Source organism: Pteropus vampyrus, unplaced genomic scaffold (assembly GCF_000151845.1).
Source record: "Pteropus vampyrus isolate Shadow unplaced genomic scaffold, Pvam_2.0 Scaffold193, whole genome shotgun sequence".
Taxonomy (NCBI): Eukaryota; Metazoa; Chordata; class Mammalia; order Chiroptera; family Pteropodidae; genus Pteropus; species Pteropus vampyrus.
In genome coordinates, this window is record NW_011888974.1 from 1,415,304 (window position 1) to 1,431,436 (window position 16,133).

The 16,133-nt window shown below is 49.3% G+C and overlaps 2 protein-coding genes, 1 non-coding gene and 1 pseudogene across 3 annotated transcripts in view; 3 read left to right on the forward strand and 1 right to left on the reverse strand.

Annotated features, from left to right (window-relative positions):
* Window positions 1-3,553, reverse strand: part of FKBP6 (FK506 binding protein 6) — a 21,756-nt gene extending 18,203 nt beyond the window's left edge. The window contains exons 1-5 of the mRNA XM_011371678.2: window positions 3,478-3,553; window positions 2,708-2,747; window positions 2,326-2,447; window positions 1,786-1,875; window positions 787-989 (exon numbers count right to left, since the gene is read on the reverse strand). Of these exons, the coding sequence (XP_011369980.2) occupies window positions 787-989; window positions 1,786-1,875; window positions 2,326-2,447; window positions 2,708-2,747; window positions 3,478-3,553 (531 nt within the window). The remainder of the gene's footprint in view (window positions 1-786; window positions 990-1,785; window positions 1,876-2,325; window positions 2,448-2,707; window positions 2,748-3,477) is intronic.
* Window positions 3,554-4,878: 1,325 nt separating this feature from the next.
* LOC111746543 lies at window positions 4,879-4,997 on the forward strand. The gene has a single exon (XR_002783168.1). It is a non-coding gene; the product is annotated as a 5S ribosomal RNA (ribosomal RNA).
* A 2,226-nt stretch (window positions 4,998-7,223) lies between these two features.
* On the forward strand, window positions 7,224-14,689 carry TRIM50 (tripartite motif containing 50). The gene is made up of 6 exons (XM_011371532.1): window positions 7,224-7,622; window positions 10,617-10,712; window positions 11,611-11,841; window positions 11,953-11,975; window positions 12,951-13,075; window positions 14,100-14,689. The coding sequence occupies exons 1-6, from the start codon at window positions 7,224-7,226 to the stop codon at window positions 14,687-14,689; spliced, it is 1,464 nt and encodes a 487-aa protein (XP_011369834.1).
* Window positions 13,476-13,594, forward strand: LOC111746578 (annotated as a pseudogene).
* Window positions 14,690-16,133: the final 1,444 nt, after the last annotated feature.

A 16,133-nucleotide genomic window follows, 5' to 3' on the forward strand; every position in this document is an offset into this window, starting at 1 on the left:
AGATGTCTTGGCTCCACCCCCAGAGATTCTAAATCAGTACACCAGAGATGCGACCCAGGCATATGCAAGAACCTCTGTACTGTGTAAAGATTTTTAAAAAGGGGCTGTTTAGCTGGAGAGATACCATATACAGATGTAAACCTGGGGTGGACCTTTAAGGTCGCATACAGAGTCAGTGTGAAATAGCATGACACAGACTGCACATGACTGCTGATGAGATTAAAGGCCCTATCTCTATGGGATGGGTTAAAGGCAACAAAGAAATGGCAATATTTAAATTATGAGGATAGAGGCCATATGTCCTCATTTGACTCAAGTTCAAAGACACAAAAAACTTGAAATTTACACCTGATGTCCTGGTATCCCATCCAGCTGATAGTCCCTTTCACTCTCAACTGTCCTAGGCTGGGTAACAAATTATACATACGGTCACCTTAATTATGAGCTACCAATGCCTGACTTGCTAGAACCCAAACATAATGTTGAGAAGCAAATGTTTACTGTTTTGCAGGGAGAAGTAGGGCAAAGGAAAATTAAAAGATCAGCTTAAACTGCTGGTCCATAACAAAACCACAGCCTGACCTTGGCCTAGCACAGTTACCCACACACAACAGACATAACTGAGACGGGCAATACTGGAAAGTGAGGGAACTCCACCACCACTGCACAGGATCCTTAGGGTGGGACCTGGGCTAGAGGATCATCAGCAGGGCAGGATAATTACCAAAACACAATAAACTCAACCCTTTCTCTACAAAGTGCTGACATCTGTGCTCCAGAACTTACAGATGAGAGGGCACAAAACTTGTCTGACTCAGCAGAATCCAGGAAGTCAAGCAGCTCAATCTCGAACAGGACAGTGGTGTTTGGGGGGATCAAGGGCGGACAGCCCAGTGTTCCATAGGCATAGGTCGGTTTGAACAGAAACCGGGCCAGCTCTCCCCTCCGCATGCTCAGAAGGCCCAGCTCCATGCCCCAAAGTGTAATATCTGGAAGAAGGGACAAAGAACTTTGTTGAAGCTTGCCCAGTAACCTGTTCCAATGCTATCAATTTCTTCCTCCTTAACACCCAAATCTCTCCACATAATATTCCAAGACATCTCAACTCACTTTTCAGCCTTATCTCCCACTACCACCTCCATTCCCAACTCTAACGTCTCCAGGCACTGCAGCATTCTGGCCTCTACATCTTTGTCACACAGTTCTTTCTTCCTGCAACATTTTCCTCCTCACCCCATGCCCAGCTTCTGCCCTGACTGAAATCTTATTCTAACTTCAAGGCTCGTTTCAAATGCCCCCTTTTCCATGAATCCTCTGATCTTCCCAGCTGGAGTTCATGGTGACTTCATTAACTACTCCTACAATACCGCTTATACCTCCCAGGAACTTATCTGATTCTACCAGGTTGGTAATCTGAACGCAGGTCAATCTCCTCCACCACACTGGCCGAAATGTTTTAATCATCTGGGTACATCCTTTCTTTTCACCATGCATTGTGGGTAGTAAGCATTCAATAGATGTTTACTTAATGAATGGACAAATGAAAACACAATACCCAATGGTTAAGTCAGGATGCAAAGATAACCTTGCCAGGTAGGCCATCTCCCAAATACCTAGGTCTCAAGGGGGAATGTGGGGAGAAAGTGGCTGGTTTAGCAAAACCCAGTTTCAGAAAAACTAACTCAAACGATCTGTGCTTTGGACAGTTTTCTAGTCCTAGGGTATTGTTCTTCAACAATTCCTAAAAACAAACCCCTTCTTTTTCAGCTCCTAATCTGAACTTACCCTCTCCAAGTTTCATTAGCCGAGGAGTTTTCCTAAGGCAATTAGAATCAAAAGGCTTGTCCATGTGCTCCAGGTATCCAGAATATTTCACTAGGGCAGATGAAACAGACACATGGTGAGGAAAAATGGACCAAGAATACCTTCACCTCTATAACATCAGACTCTTTATCATACAAAAACAATAGAATTAGATGTGCTTCAACTGCTCCACACCCTGAGTGACAGGAACAAACCTTTGCTTAATGTTTGGATGCCTGACCTTTTGCTCTGATGTTCAGGAGCTTGGCTGGTGGGCCTGGAGGTGTCTCTTGTTCACAGTGGCGTCATGAAAAGGTGATACGAATTTTCTAGCTTTCCCTTAAAACCCCAATTCTAAGAAAGCATGTTCTACCGGATAGAAATACTTTTTTTTTTTTTAAACGTAGCCTCCCCTCACCCCCAAAGTAAACTGCAGTGAAACGCTTGCTGCCCTCGTAACCACCAGTCCTCTCATATCGCCAGCTTCCAGAGGACAGAGGGCACCGGGCCCGCAGGCTGTACCTAGCACCGAAGCATCCGGTGTCACCAGCTCGCCAGCACCCTCTCGGATGATGTCCTTCAGCACACCCCGGTCTCCGGAAATGTCCAGCATCCATTGACTTAACCTCTGGTAGGGAGACTTGGTGGGAATGAAACACAAGACCTGTGAGCCCTCAGACTGCACCCTGCCTCTGGCGCCCCAGCCCCTGACTCGCCAGGACCCTCACCTGGCTAGGGGCGCAGTCCCCTCGTCTGACTCCCGGGGTCCGGGTGCTCCCCACCATATCCGCGCGGAGGAGCGCTCAGTCCTATCGCCCTCTCCCTGCCAGCGACTCCGGGAAAGTCCCGAAGGGGATGACTCCCTTCCCGCCTCCGCCTTTATACCCTGCGGTCAGCTCCAGATGGCGGCATTCCGTTCCCCGGCCTCGAGGAGGCGCTAATCGCTTAGTCCCAACCGCAGCCAACCGCCCTTGGGCTCACTGAGGGTGCAATGGGACACGCGACAGGGGCGCGCGGTGCACCATGGGGCCCGTGGTAGGAAAAAAAAAAAAACAAACCTGCGCAGCAAGTGGTGGGAGCGTGTGGTGGAGCATGTAGGGAAGGCGTGGGGAACGGACATGCGACTGGCGAGGACTCGCTGTGGGGCACGTGATTGGGGGAGGGGACACGCAGTGGGGCACGTGATTGGGGGAGGGGACACGCAGTGGGGCACGTGATGGGAGTGCACCAGTGAGGACAGGACCTCGAAACGGCCTGCTGCCGGAAGGGTCAGGCCTCTCAGCAGTGCGTTATTTTCACCTTCCTTCCTTCTTTGTTTTCCGAGAGGTTTAGGCCGGGCCAGGACTTTAAAGTCGGACTGCCTAGTTCCTGAGAAAACAAAATGATGGCTCTCTCACTTTCCCGTCACCGAATCCACAGAAGCTGCTGCACCTACGCCTTCATGATGCAAAGGAAGAATGGCCCCGGATCCCAGACCCTCTGGCTTGGTCCCTGGGTCCTTGCGCTCCTGCCTGCTCAAGGACTTTGGGTACCCTTTCTGTCCTGCACCAGTTTTGCCTTGACTACTGTATCATTTCCTTCCGTTTATATGTGTCTGAAAATTTCCTACCATAAAACAAATGAGCTTCCCTTTGTCCCACATCTCCCTCCTGCTACAGGTGGCCCCAATCCTACTCTTCACAAAAAACTTCTGGAAAGAGTTGCTGCAGAGGCTTTTCATTTGCTCTGTATCCACCTCCTCACCCTGCATTTTCTCTCCAACTCACATTAATATTACCACTGTGCCCTGCTCCTGCCACTGCTTTTGTTGTCCATCAGACATCTCTTTGTCCTCAGATTGCTGGACTCCTGTCAGCATTCGATGAAGTTGACCTCTCTCACCTTTAAATGCTTTTTCCTTGGCTTCTGTATTTGTTTTCTATCAATGTTGCAACAGATTACCACAAACCTAGCTGTTTAAAGCAACACCTATTCTTTAACAGTTTTGTAGGTTAGAATTCTAACATTGGTCCCACTGGGCTAAAATCAAAACATCAGCTTGATTGGAGGCTTTGGGGGGAAATCCACTTCAAAGCTCATTCAATTTAGAAAATCCAGATCCTTGCAGCTCTAAGCCTGAGGTCCCCATGTCCTTGCTGGCTGAAAACCAGGGACCACCCCTAGCTTTTAGTGGCCTCTCTCCTGTCTTTGCACATGGGCCCTGACATCTCAGCAACAGTGTGCTGAATCCTTCTCATGCTTGGAATCCTCCAGCTTCCTCTTCTGTAGCATCTCTGACTCCAGCCAGAGAAAGTTCTCTGCTGTTAAGCGGTTATGTGATTAAATTGAATCTACCTGGATAATTCAAGTTTATGAGCATAATTACATCTTCAAAGTCCCTTTTGCCATGTGAAGTATAATCACAGAGTCCGGGAATTAGGGCATGGATATCTTTAGGGGGCCATTCTGCCTCCCACAGCTTCCTAGTCACCGCTCACTCTTGATGTTCCTCCTACCTCACTGTCCCTTCTCAGTCATCCTTCACTTCCTGACCTCTAATCGTTAGCAACCTCAGAGCCATCCTTAGACTCTTGCCCATCTCTGTTTTCAGTCCCTAAGAGATCCCAGCCTTTCCTATAGGTTTAAATATATGATATATATAGGTGGTATATATATCTGGCCAGCCTAGAGCCTCCCAAGTGCCAGAGCCCCAGGTGCCTGTGTCCAATTGCCTTTTTCAGTGGTTCTCAAAGGGTTAGTTCCTAGATCAGCAGCATCAATGCTTGTTACAAATGCAAATTTCTTGGGCTCATGCCTATGCTCCTGAATCAGAAACTCTGGGGCCAGGACCTAGAAACTGAGTTTTAACAAGCCCTGCAGGTGATTTTATTGTTTGCTGAAGTCTGCAGATTGTTGGGCTACTCAGTTTCTCCCTGAATGCCCTCAGGCATCTGACTCTGGATCCCTTTTCTAGTTTGTTCACCTCGATCTTCTCTGTATGTCATCGGCTTCACCATCCATCTATCCAGGTGCTCAAGCTATTGTGATCCATTATCTACAAAGTGGCCAGAATGATCTTTAAAAATATAAATCAGAGTCTATGGCCATGCCACCCTTAACATGCCTGATCTCATCTGACCTCGGAAGCTAAGCAGGGTCGGGCCTGGTTAGTACTTGGATGGGAGACCACCTAGGAAGACCAGGTGCTATAGGTGTTTAAATAAATAAATATATAAATAGAAATCAGATGAAATCCCTTGAAATGAAATCCAAACCTTTGCCCTAGTCTACAGAGCCCTCTTTGCCAACCTCTCTGGCTTCATCTTTTGATGTTCCTTCTCCCTTACTACACTCCAGCTACCCAGGTCTCCTTTCTAGTGTATCTCACAAATACCAAGTGCTTTCCAGCTTCAGAGCCTTTGTACTTGCTGACCTACTGCCTGTTCCACCCTCCTGCATCCTTTCAGGTAGCTGGCTTCTGTGTATTTTTCGGATCTCACCTCAACCATCCCTCCTCAGAGATATTGCCCTGCCCCTTGCTAAAGTGTACCTCATGCAATCTGTCACCCCATCCCCCTTTCTCACATTGTTTACTTCTTTCATAGCATTTACCACTATTATATTAACTTGTTAATGACCTTATACACCACGACTATCCCTACATCATAAACTCAAAGGATGGAAACCTTGTCTGTCTTGTTCTTTAATATATTTATAATACCCAGCTCAATGCTTGACATGTAGCAGGTTCTCAATAAATATTTCTTGAATTAACAAATAAATTTAGCTTTCTACCTGTCTATACCAGACCTTAGTCTTGCTTGTCACAGGGGTGGCAACCTCCCTGGCTGGCAGACATTGGTGCTTGGGCCTGTGGAGGTTGTGGCCTGCTGTTCCACAGATCCTTGTGTTTCTAACCTGTCCTTTCCAATCAATAATTTCCCTCCATACCTCTGGGAATGTGCAGTACATTATGACTTGTATTTTATACATATAGCATATATAGTATATTATTAACTGTATAACAAAATGTCATTGGACTTCTAAACCTTTGAAAGACTTCATATAAAAAAATTTCCTAATGCAATAATATTGAGTAAAGAACTTAGACACAAAAGTACATACTATGTGATTCTGTTCATTTGAAATTCAAAACCAGCCCACAGATGATATGAGTCATGATAGTGGCTATTCTTGTTAGAGTTCTGACTAGCGGCAGCATGAGGGAGGCTTCTGGGTACTGGAAATGTTCTCTATCTTGATCTTGAGTGAGTATGTATATATGCAAAGAGTGAACATCAAGTATATGATTAAGATGTGCACTTACCCCAATTAAAAAAATCTAAATAAGTAAACTAAAATATCTTTAAAATAAAGACAGAGAGATTCAGAAAGATTGTACCAGGACACAAGTCCATTCCTGTTTGGGGTCAGTAAGGTGTGAATGGGTGCCCAGTCTCTGTCTCCACCCCTTCCCCTTGCCTGGCCAAAGCAAGCACCTGAATGTTACAGTTATCAGAGCTGGCCCAGCAGAGGCTGCCTCCCCAGTCCCGTGATGTGGCCCAGTTTCCATCTGATTCTGGGTGACCTTGAGGATATGGGGGTGTTGCTGGGAAAGGGGAGGAGGAAAGGGGCAGAGACTAGGTGGTGGAGCAGGCATCCAGCTGCAATCCCCGAGTCTCCACTCCTGCTATCTCAGCCTGGGGAGAAGAGGCCAAGCCAATCCTGTCAGCGATGCTGGTTTGAGGTCCCAGTAGGAGGCTCGCTCAGTGGATCCTGAGAAGCCAGGTAGTTCCACACAGGGGCTCTTCCTGGGTCTGCTGGCGACTTCAGCTCAGTGCTTCTCTCGAGACGATCAGTTTTCACAGAAGAACTGGGTGGGAAGTTAAGATAAGTCCCAGACTCTCCAGAACAGTGTTGTTCTAAGACAGAACTCTCTGCTTTAGAATGACCTGGGAGTGTCTATTGTCAATGTAGATTTCCAGGTCTCACTAGAGATGTGTGAAGGAGTGACTCAGGAATCTCTGTTATAAGTATACTTGCAATGGTTGATCACCAGCTTGAACACTCACCTAAAAGATGGAAAGGAACTTTGCTCGTTTGTGCTGTTCGGTTCTAGGTCAGAACCCCTGCTGCGGCTGGAGTTGCCATTATTTGTCATTCCAAATGACCCTGCAGATGGCCCCTTTCTTTCATGTTTACCTCCAAATCTGAGTGAAAAAAGTAGACTCATATATCTTTATGTGACCTTTGTTTTTCTTTTAAGCTCTTTGTTTTAAAGATGGGAAACACCCAAAGTTATAGGGGGTTAGGACTGAAATCCAAGACTGGAGTCTGTAAGGCCCTCTTAATCTGCAGCAGCCCTTTCCAGGGGTTTGGGGGCAGAAGGTGTGGAGGGAGCAGGTTTAGGAAGGTGCACTGTATTCCATCCAGCATCGCGGATGGCGTGGCAGGTGAGAGTGCCAGAGCTGGAGGACCGCCTGCAGTGCCCCATCTGCCTCGAGGTCTTCAGGGAGCCCCTAATGCTGCAGTGCGGCCACTCCTACTGCAAAGGCTGTCTGGTGTCCCTGTCCCACCACCTGGACTCCGAGCTGCGCTGCCCCGTGTGCCGGCAGGAGGTGGATGGTAGCAGCTCCCCGCCCAACGTCTCCCTGGCACGGGTGATTGAAGCCTTGCAGCTCCCCAGGGACCCAGAGCCCAAAGTCTGCGCGCACCACCGAAACCCACTCAGCCTCTTTTGCGAGAAGGACCAGGAGCTCATCTGTGGCCTCTGCGGCCTGCTGGGATCCCACCAGCACCACCGGGTCACCCCCGTCTCCACTGTCTACAGCCGAATGAAGGTAGGCAGCAAGAGTGCTGAGGGGCAAGGAACCGGGCCACCTTGGGGGCACAGGGAGCCCAGCGCCTGAGCTCTCTGGAGCCATCACTTGGCACAGAAGTGTCCTGTCCTGCCGGGACCCGAGTTCCCTTCAGCCCCGTCCTGGAGGGACGAGCCCCAGTGCATTCATTATTCATCCACTACGCTCCGAGTAGGTGCTGGGGATTACAGCAGTGCATGTGATGGAGCATGCTCCAAGTCACGTGCTAGCCCTTTCCTGGCTTTGTTTCTTTGTAGCCCTCATTTTGTTTCTTGAGTGCTCCTGGGACTGCACTCTTAGACGCACGAGGGCAGGGACTTTGCTTTGTTTCCTTGGGTACCTCTGTGCCTGGCATGTAGTAAAAGCTCAAAATGTATTTGTGAAATCAATGGATTCTTGTCCTCCTGGACCTTTGCCTCAGGTCTAACAGATCATAATTTAAGATGATAAGAGCGAACCATCTTGGGTTACTAGTTCATCTAAGGTTTATGAAGGATAGGGTTGTTATTGTATTCTATAAATGAGGAAAGTAAGGCTCAGAGAAGGTAAGGGTCTTTCCAAGGTCAGACAGCTTGTCAGTGGCAGAGCTAAGACTCAAACCAAGGCAGTTTTCTTTCCATTGCAACAATCAAGAAAGGGCAGGAAGGGTTCTTGGAAGTGAATTGTTATAGGGTGCCTGGCCTGGTGTTTGAGCGGGAGAGGGGCATAAAGGTGAAAAAATACAGGTGAGGAGAACAGGAAAAGGAAGAGCATCCAGAGCTGCAGGCAGAGGGCCCCTTCTTGTAAGCTGTTCTAGGGGTTTCCTGGCTGAGTGCTCTGGGCAACATTTCTTTGCTCCTTCAGCCCTGAGAGACAAGTAGGAAACTTGCGCAAGGCCAGCCAGGTCATCCACCAGCCCCTCCTACCCACAAACACTTACTGGGCTTCTAATCTGTGTTGGTGCCCATGGTGCAGTAGTAGACAAGAGGTTCATCTGCCCTGGGGGAGCTCACAGTCTGGGGGTCTGACAGAGTCCCATGTGTCGGGTGCTGCCTTCACAGTTAAATACAGGCAATGGGGAGACTACCTAGAACATGGCTTCTGCATCATCTCAGGTGGTCACAGGTTTCCTAGAGGAAGTGAACTGCTAAGCCAAGATTTGAACCACAAGGAGGACTTGATAGAAAAAGAAGAGAAGGAAAAGCACTCCAAATATAAAGACAACATATGCAAAAGACCAGGAGGCAAACGGCTTGCCATATTTGAGGATTTATATCATTCTATTAAGCTCAAAGGAGGGTGAGGTAGGAGCGAGACGGGGTAGGTGAAGTAAGCACGGGCCAGGTCATGGAAAGGCCTGTGTGACACACGGTGGGATCTGCGGTTTATACAGAGAACCATGTAGAGGGGGTGGGCCTGGAGGATCTTAAGCAGGGTTGTTGTGTAGTCTGATCCCTCTTCAGGAGGGTAGATTGGAGAGTGAGGCTGGGTAGTAACTGAAGGTGTGGAGAAGGCCTACCAGGGGAGTCTGCAGACTGATAAGGGAAGACACTGATGATACACCCCAAGGAGCACCAGAAGATTTGGGTAGAGAACCCCGAAAAGGGGACAGAAAGAATCAACGGAGGGAGTAGGAACACTGGCTGAATATGGCCTCCTGGAAATCAGAGGTACAGAGCATTTTAACAAGAACAAGATCACTTGTGAAGTGTCTGCTGAAAAATGAAGAGTCTGTCAGCTTTAGCAGTAAGAATTGATTATCTTGGCAAGAGTAGTTTTAGGGGAGTGTGGAAGAAGGAAACCCAATTTCAATATAATGAAATAAAGCCCACATTTTATTAGCAGACAGCTGCCCAGGAGAGAAGGAAATACTTGGGAGCTTGCTCATTATTTCTGGCTAGGAGCTAGGGTGCAGCTTAGGTCTTGGTTTTGGATGTGGGTTTTTGTGATCTCAAGACTCTGTATAATGTGACTAAATTGTTCCCTTAAAAGATCCCTTTCATGCATTCTTGTCTTCTCCTATTGATTGAGGTCTCATGATACCTCATTTTCATAATTCTGTTTCCTCTCACTGTAGCCCAGTTGCTGAGAAAGAACTAGTTCCATCTCTCTGATTTAGGATTACCTTTGGAATGCCTTTCTTGGGCTGTTGTGAGATCTGATGCCTCTTTATCCACAGAAAGGGCTCTGTGTCCATTTATCCCCACACTGGCATTATTCTTTTTACCCTGCTCCCTTCCTGAAAGGCTCTTGCAACTGACTTCTGCTTGGTAACTATCTAAGCCAGAGTTTGTACACTCCACAGGCACAAAGCAGCAGGGCCCTGGTCAAGTAGTACAGCTAGATGGTGGTCTAAGTGGTCCTGCTCGGATCCGTAAGGCTAGGCTGGATATGGAGGCAGGGCAGCCCAGAAGTGAGTTTACTTTGTCTTTGGGAGGCCCTAAATCTAGGCCGAGCCCAAGCCTGCCAGGGATGGGTTCAGGTCTTTATAGCATATGGGGACTCACCAGGTGTAACCTGAGCCACCACATGCACCACTTGCCTCACTTGGGGACAGCCCCTTTGTGATGATTCTTGATCAAATGCCTACTAATTCTGGACCTCCTGGTGACTGAAGAGTTTACCTCGTGTGTACCCTACAGGAAGCATTCCATGTAGGGAGGATTGGCTTCAGACTGGCAATCACCCCTTCTGGATATTGTGCGGTGACTTCCGGTGGCTGTAACAATGTTTAGCATTTCCCTCCATGTCTTAGAGAGGGATGACATGGAGATCCTCTTCTGCCTGGGCAGTTCCTATCATCAATGTAGAATATTCTTGATTAATCTTAACTATTTTGAGGTCAAGGGAAACTGGGTAGCTGTGATCTCTGTCCTGGTTCCACTGGAATGCTAGTGGCCATTGGGATGCTCCCTAAAAGGGTGAGACCCAGGGCTGGCCCCAAGGAACTGAGAGGGTGAAGGGGTCAGCTACAGGGCCATGGCATGTTGCTTCCAGGAGGAGCTTGCGGCCCTCATCTCTGACTTGAAGCAGGAGCAGAAAAAGGTGGATGAGCATATCGCCAAACTGGTGAACAACAGGACCAGGATTCTCGTGAGTGTCCTTTCCCTCTGCCCTTTCCCATAGAGCCGGGTTCTAATTTGTCCTTTACAGGAATCCATGCCTTCTATATAAAGCTGAAATTCAAAGCATTCCAGGGCAGGGTGGGGAAGGTGTAAATCCTCTCAGGGGAATTCAACCCAGTTGTCAGGACTGTCTCCAAGTTGGCTTGTGTCCTCCATGTCCTTGGGACTCAGATAACTCAGAACCCATGTCCCAGAGGTAAACAGCCCTAAGCAAGGGCATGATTCGCCCGCCCCAGCCTCCTGTGTCTGCTTGACCTTGACAGTCCATGTGGTGCCTGCTCAGCACCTGGAGCACAGGGGTGGAAAGGCCTGAAGCCCTCCTTGGCTGTCTGCTTTTCCTCAGTGAGGGGCACATTGGGGCTGGAAGGGTATGAAGCCCGGGCCCTGCAGGTGGTCATAAAACGGGAGCAGGAGCCCAGTATTCCCAAAGCACCTCTTACCCTTGAGAGGGAGGGGGCATAACCCTGTTGGATGGAGACAGAACTCAGGGTCACACAGGAATCCTGGTTATCTCCAAAACCTGCTCTCCCAGAGACTTTCAGACTTCTTTCAGCTGTGGAACCCTGCGATAAAGCAAAATCTTATGTGCTCACTTAATAGTTAAGCCAGGAAAAAGCCGAGCCGCTGCTTTGAAATGGGAACTGGGGGCTCAGCCTTGGCTCTGCCACTATTGCCCACCACCATGGGCCCCCATGGGATGCCCAGTCGCAGTGTGAACATCTGGGCAGGAGTCAGTCCTGGGACTCAAGTACCAGAACTAGCCTAGTCAAGAAGGCCCAAGCTGCCAGGCTCTGGGGACGCAGAGGTCAGTCATTGCTAGGTGGCTCTGCTGCAGCTCCAGTCACGACAGGCCCTCCTTGTCCCAGAACGAGTCTGAAGTCTTCAGCTGGGTGATCCGCCGTGAGTTCCAGGAGCTGCACCACCTGGTGGACGAGGAGAAGGCCCGCTGCCTGGGGGGAGTAGAGGGTCACACCCGTGGCCTCGTGGCCTCCCTGGACATGCAGCTGGAGCAGGCCCAGGGCAAACAGGAGCGGCTGGTCCAAGTTGGGCATGTGCTGGAGCAGTTTGGTAACGAGAGTCACCACGAGTTCATCCGGGTGAGTGGACAAGGGAGTATGCCCCATGTCAAGGCCCTCAGAGCCTTCTACTCATAACGACTTTTGCATAGCCTCTGCCATGCCCTAACCCACCTCTCTCTTGTCTTCCAGAACTACCACTCCATGGCCTCCAGGTAATAACCTGGGAGGGAGCTCTCAGCATGGGTCGGGTGGCTGTGGGCACAGGCATCTCTTCTCCACCATTTCCTCCCTTCAGTTGCACCAGTGTCTCAGGAGCAGCTGCCCACATCTGGCTCTGTACTGGGCCCAGGGGAAACAGAGATGCAGTCATGTCCCTGTCTTCAGGGGTTTCGCAGACTGGTGGGAGGCAGACAGTAAACTATGGTTACATCACTGTGGGTACCTAGAACAACAGAAGTTCACACAAGCTACAGAAATAACACAGAGGAGGTGGTGACTGTGGGGCGGGGAGAGATTGGCAAAGCTGTGCCTGGGTGGACAGCTGAGAAGGGGGAGGACAGGCGTTTGGCAGGCAAGCAAGTACATGAAAGGGCAAAGTAGTATGTGGACTTGGGAATAAGTTCAGTATTGCTGGGCTGTGAAGTATGACACAGGGTGACACAGGAAATGAGGTGGGAGAGGTGGGTAATAGCCATAACCAGGGTGCTTCACACCTGCACTACGGCTTGTGGGAACGGATTGCATTTAGGGACAATTTGGTTAGGAGCATTGGTTTCAATGAAAGGACAGAGTATCTGATTGGCTCTGCACAAGGGTCACTGGGTAGAGAAGTAGTCCTGAAACATTAGCATGCATCAGAACCACCTGGAGGGCTCGTTAACACATCCTCACTGGGCCTCAGTAATCAGTTTCTGATTCAGCAGCTCTAGGGTGGAACTCGAAAATATTTGCATTTCTAACAAGCTTCCAGGTGATGCTGCTGGTCCTAGACCTACAATTGAGGAACATCGATGTATTTTCCCTTCCAGGAAGACAGATCCTCTGAGAGTGGGTGGAGGGGAGGAACTGATGGGCATCCAGAGTGCACAGTCTTCTGAGCTGTGCAGTCTGGTTGGACTTGCATGTGGGTGCAGGGGTGGGGTGCACAGGATGCAGCTCCACCATCATTATCAACTGCTGCCCCCTAGAGCAGAGCTGCAGCAGGTCCGGCCCTTGGAAAGTACATTCAGCCCCATCTCCTTCAAGCCAGGCCTCCACCAGGCTGACATCAAGCTGACTGTGTGGAAAAGGCTCTTCCGCAAGGTTCTGCCAGGTGAGAACCCAACCCATCCTTCCTGAGGGCTGCTGATATAAGGTACAGAGGAGGCTTGAGAGCACAGGAGTGAAGTTCCACCAAACAGCCTGGGTTCAAGCTAAGCTCTATCGTCTATTAACCAGGACAAGTTGTGTAATTTCTGAGCCTCGGTTTCCTCATTTGTAAAGAGGGGCTATTAACAGCCACCTTGCTAGGCTGCCTATTTATAAATATACATATATACACATGTGTGTATAGTTTAGCGCTTATAAATATAGCTATTGCTCTATCAAGAGAACTAATTTAATTAACTCCTTCATTACTGTCACATAAAGGAGATCAACAGATTGATTTCAGCCAACAAAGACAAAAACAGTTTATATAAGAGAAAAAGGGGGAGAGGAAAAAACCACTGATAGTCTACAGCCATGCAACCCTGAACGTGCTTGATCCTGTCTGATCTTGGAAGCTAAGCAGGGTCGGGCCTAGTTAATACTTGGATGGGAGACCACCTAGGAAGACCAGGTGCTGCAGGTGTTAACACACACACACACACACACACACAATCTCTCAACTGTGTGTTGTTTGCACGTTTTTGGTTTAAACTGATCAGCTGGCAGCTAGCAAAGAGGTTAGTTGGGATAGTTTGTCCTCAAATAAGCTGCTAAGGTATCAAAAAAACAATTTTGTTTTGGATTTTCCAGAAAACCTGGGGAGTTTAGCTGTGGAGCACAAATGACAGGCTATCTTTCAGGTCCTTCCATCAGCACCTCCGCCTTAGGCAGACCTGCACTATGTTCCTCACCAGAAGGCCTTGGCTCACAGTTGTTTATTTTTCCCACCCTTCAGGAATCATTTTATTACATAAACATCCTTATGGTGCCAATTCTGTGCCTGGTCCCTACTAGGCCCTTAGGATACAGAAATGAGGCCTACGCAGTTCCTCTCCCGAGGAGCTCAGGGCCTCTAATCAACCTGTCTTGGGACAGGGTCTGCTGCCCTCTATGTGGCTTGAAAACATCTTTTCTCTGGTATTTCCTAGCCCCGGAGTCTCTTAAGCTGGATCCTGCCACTGCCCACCCTCTCTTGGAACTCTCTAAAGGCAACACGGTGGTGCAATGTGGGCTACTGGCCCAGCGACACGCCAGCCAGCCTGAACGCTTCGACTACAGTACTTGTGTCCTAGCCAGCCGAGGCTTCTCCTGCGGCCGCCATTACTGGGAGGTGGTGGTGGGTAACAAGAGTGACTGGCGCCTGGGGGTCATCAAGGGCACAGCCAGTCGCAAGGGCAAGCTGAGCAAGTCCCCAGAGCATGGCCTATGGCTCATTGGCCTGAAGGAGGGCCGGGTGTATGAGGCCTTTTGCTGCCCGAGGGTGCCTCTGCCTGTGGCCAGCCACCCCCACCGCATTGGCGTCTATTTGCACTATGAGCAGGGAGAGCTCACCTTCTTTGATGCTGACCGCCCAGATGACCTGAGACCACTCTACACATTCCAGGCAGACTTCCAGGGAAAGCTCTACCCTATCCTGGACACATGCTGGCACGAACGGGGCAGCAACTCACTCCCCATGGTGCTGCCCCCACCCAGTGGGCCCGGCCACCTCAACCCCCCACAGCCCATCAAGCTGTAGAGTTACTCCTGAGGCTGCCTGCCCACAGGCCCTTCCCATCTGGGCATGAGGACTTGAGGGATTCTGCTGGGTCCAGGAAGCAGAGATGACGTCTTTACTGTTTGGGGAGGTCTTCATGCCTGTGTGTCCCTGGAAACATTTAAAGATAGGAAGAAAAGGACTATAGTCCCCCATCAGGCAGGGGTTTACTAACCTATTGTCAGATTATTAACCTGCTTATTAACCAGCAGAACTAAGCCCTAGTGTCCATGAGTCAAGCTGGGCTTCCCTTGGTCCCTCCTAACCATGCTCTCTTAGTTTTCCAGCTCTTTAAGTGATCTGCAAATATTAATTGCTGTACGTACTGCTTTATGGTTGGGTCTTTTAAAGCAGCCCCAACCTCTGGTGGGGCCACAGCTTGTTTCTACCCACTGCCCATTAGTCTATAGTTAAAAGTCACCTGAACCACTCTGTCACTGCTCTGTCCTTAAAGACCTCTCTTGACTTCTCATACTTTAGATGAGATGAAAATGACACTAATTCAAAGCAGAAGCAAGTAGGGGCCAGATGGGGGTGCAGCCTGCCCCTGAAAGCTGCTGGGCACATGGGGGTAGGCCCAGAGCCCATGTTTGTTCATGGTGAGCCTGCCCCTGGCCACAGCTGATGGCTTCCACCCCAGACCAAGGCTGGGGCAGTTGAATTCTCTCCCAAGAATCTGAAAATTGGAAGAGAAAGAATGGTTGGGGCTGAGTCACCTGAGATCTGGTGCTTTAGATCCCAACTTCGTGCCAGTGAAGTCTGTGGAGCCACCTAAGAGCCTTCTGTGGGGAAAAACTCTCCCTTGGTGCCCTGGCATGTAACCACGTGGGCAAAGGCCTGACTGACAGCCTGAATGACACTTTAGGAATGGCAGAGGATGGAAGGCTTGTGAGGTGCTGCCTCAAGGCCAGGTCCACTCACCTCCTCATCCCATTGGAGACTGTCAGGAGACATCACCTCCCAGGCGCTGATGAAATATAAGGCTTTATGCTCTACCTCCCTCTGAATAGAGTTGCAGACTATAAAACAGCTTAGCTGCATCTAGAACTGGCTCCTCACAAACAGGATATCCCATGACTCATGTTGCAATTACCAGCCCTTTGACTTCCACATCATCCTTTTTGGTGTGTGCAACAAGGATGACATGGAGCTGGCACCTTTGGCTAATCTTCCTTCTGCTGTCTATGTAAATAAACTGAATCAAATGGTATTTGTCGTATCTTTACTGGCTGAATCTGTCAGGCCTTGGCCACTGTGTGGTTGACACTTTTCAGACCTGGTTTTTTGGCTATACAGCTCTTCCTTCAGTCCCAGGACTGGGCTGAAGACTGTCACACCTCTATATCCACTCTCCAACCTTCTCCATCCTGCTCTGTGTCCTGGGAGGCTGGCCCCGATGGAATGCAAAAGGCTTTGGCTTCCCTTT

Bases quoted from the DNA above. Each gene is read 5' to 3' on its own strand.
- TRIM50 (XM_011371532.1), top strand. From the start codon at position 7,224: ATGGCGTGGCAGGTGAGAGTGCCAGAGCTGGAGGACCGCCTGCAGTGC. The intron at 10,713-11,610 runs GTGAGTGTCCTT...TCCTTGTCCCAG, and splicing joins ACAACAGGACCAGGATTCTC to AACGAGTCTGAAGTCTTCAG. The intron at 11,842-11,952 runs GTGAGTGGACAA...CTTGTCTTCCAG, and splicing joins GTCACCACGAGTTCATCCGG to AACTACCACTCCATGGCCTC.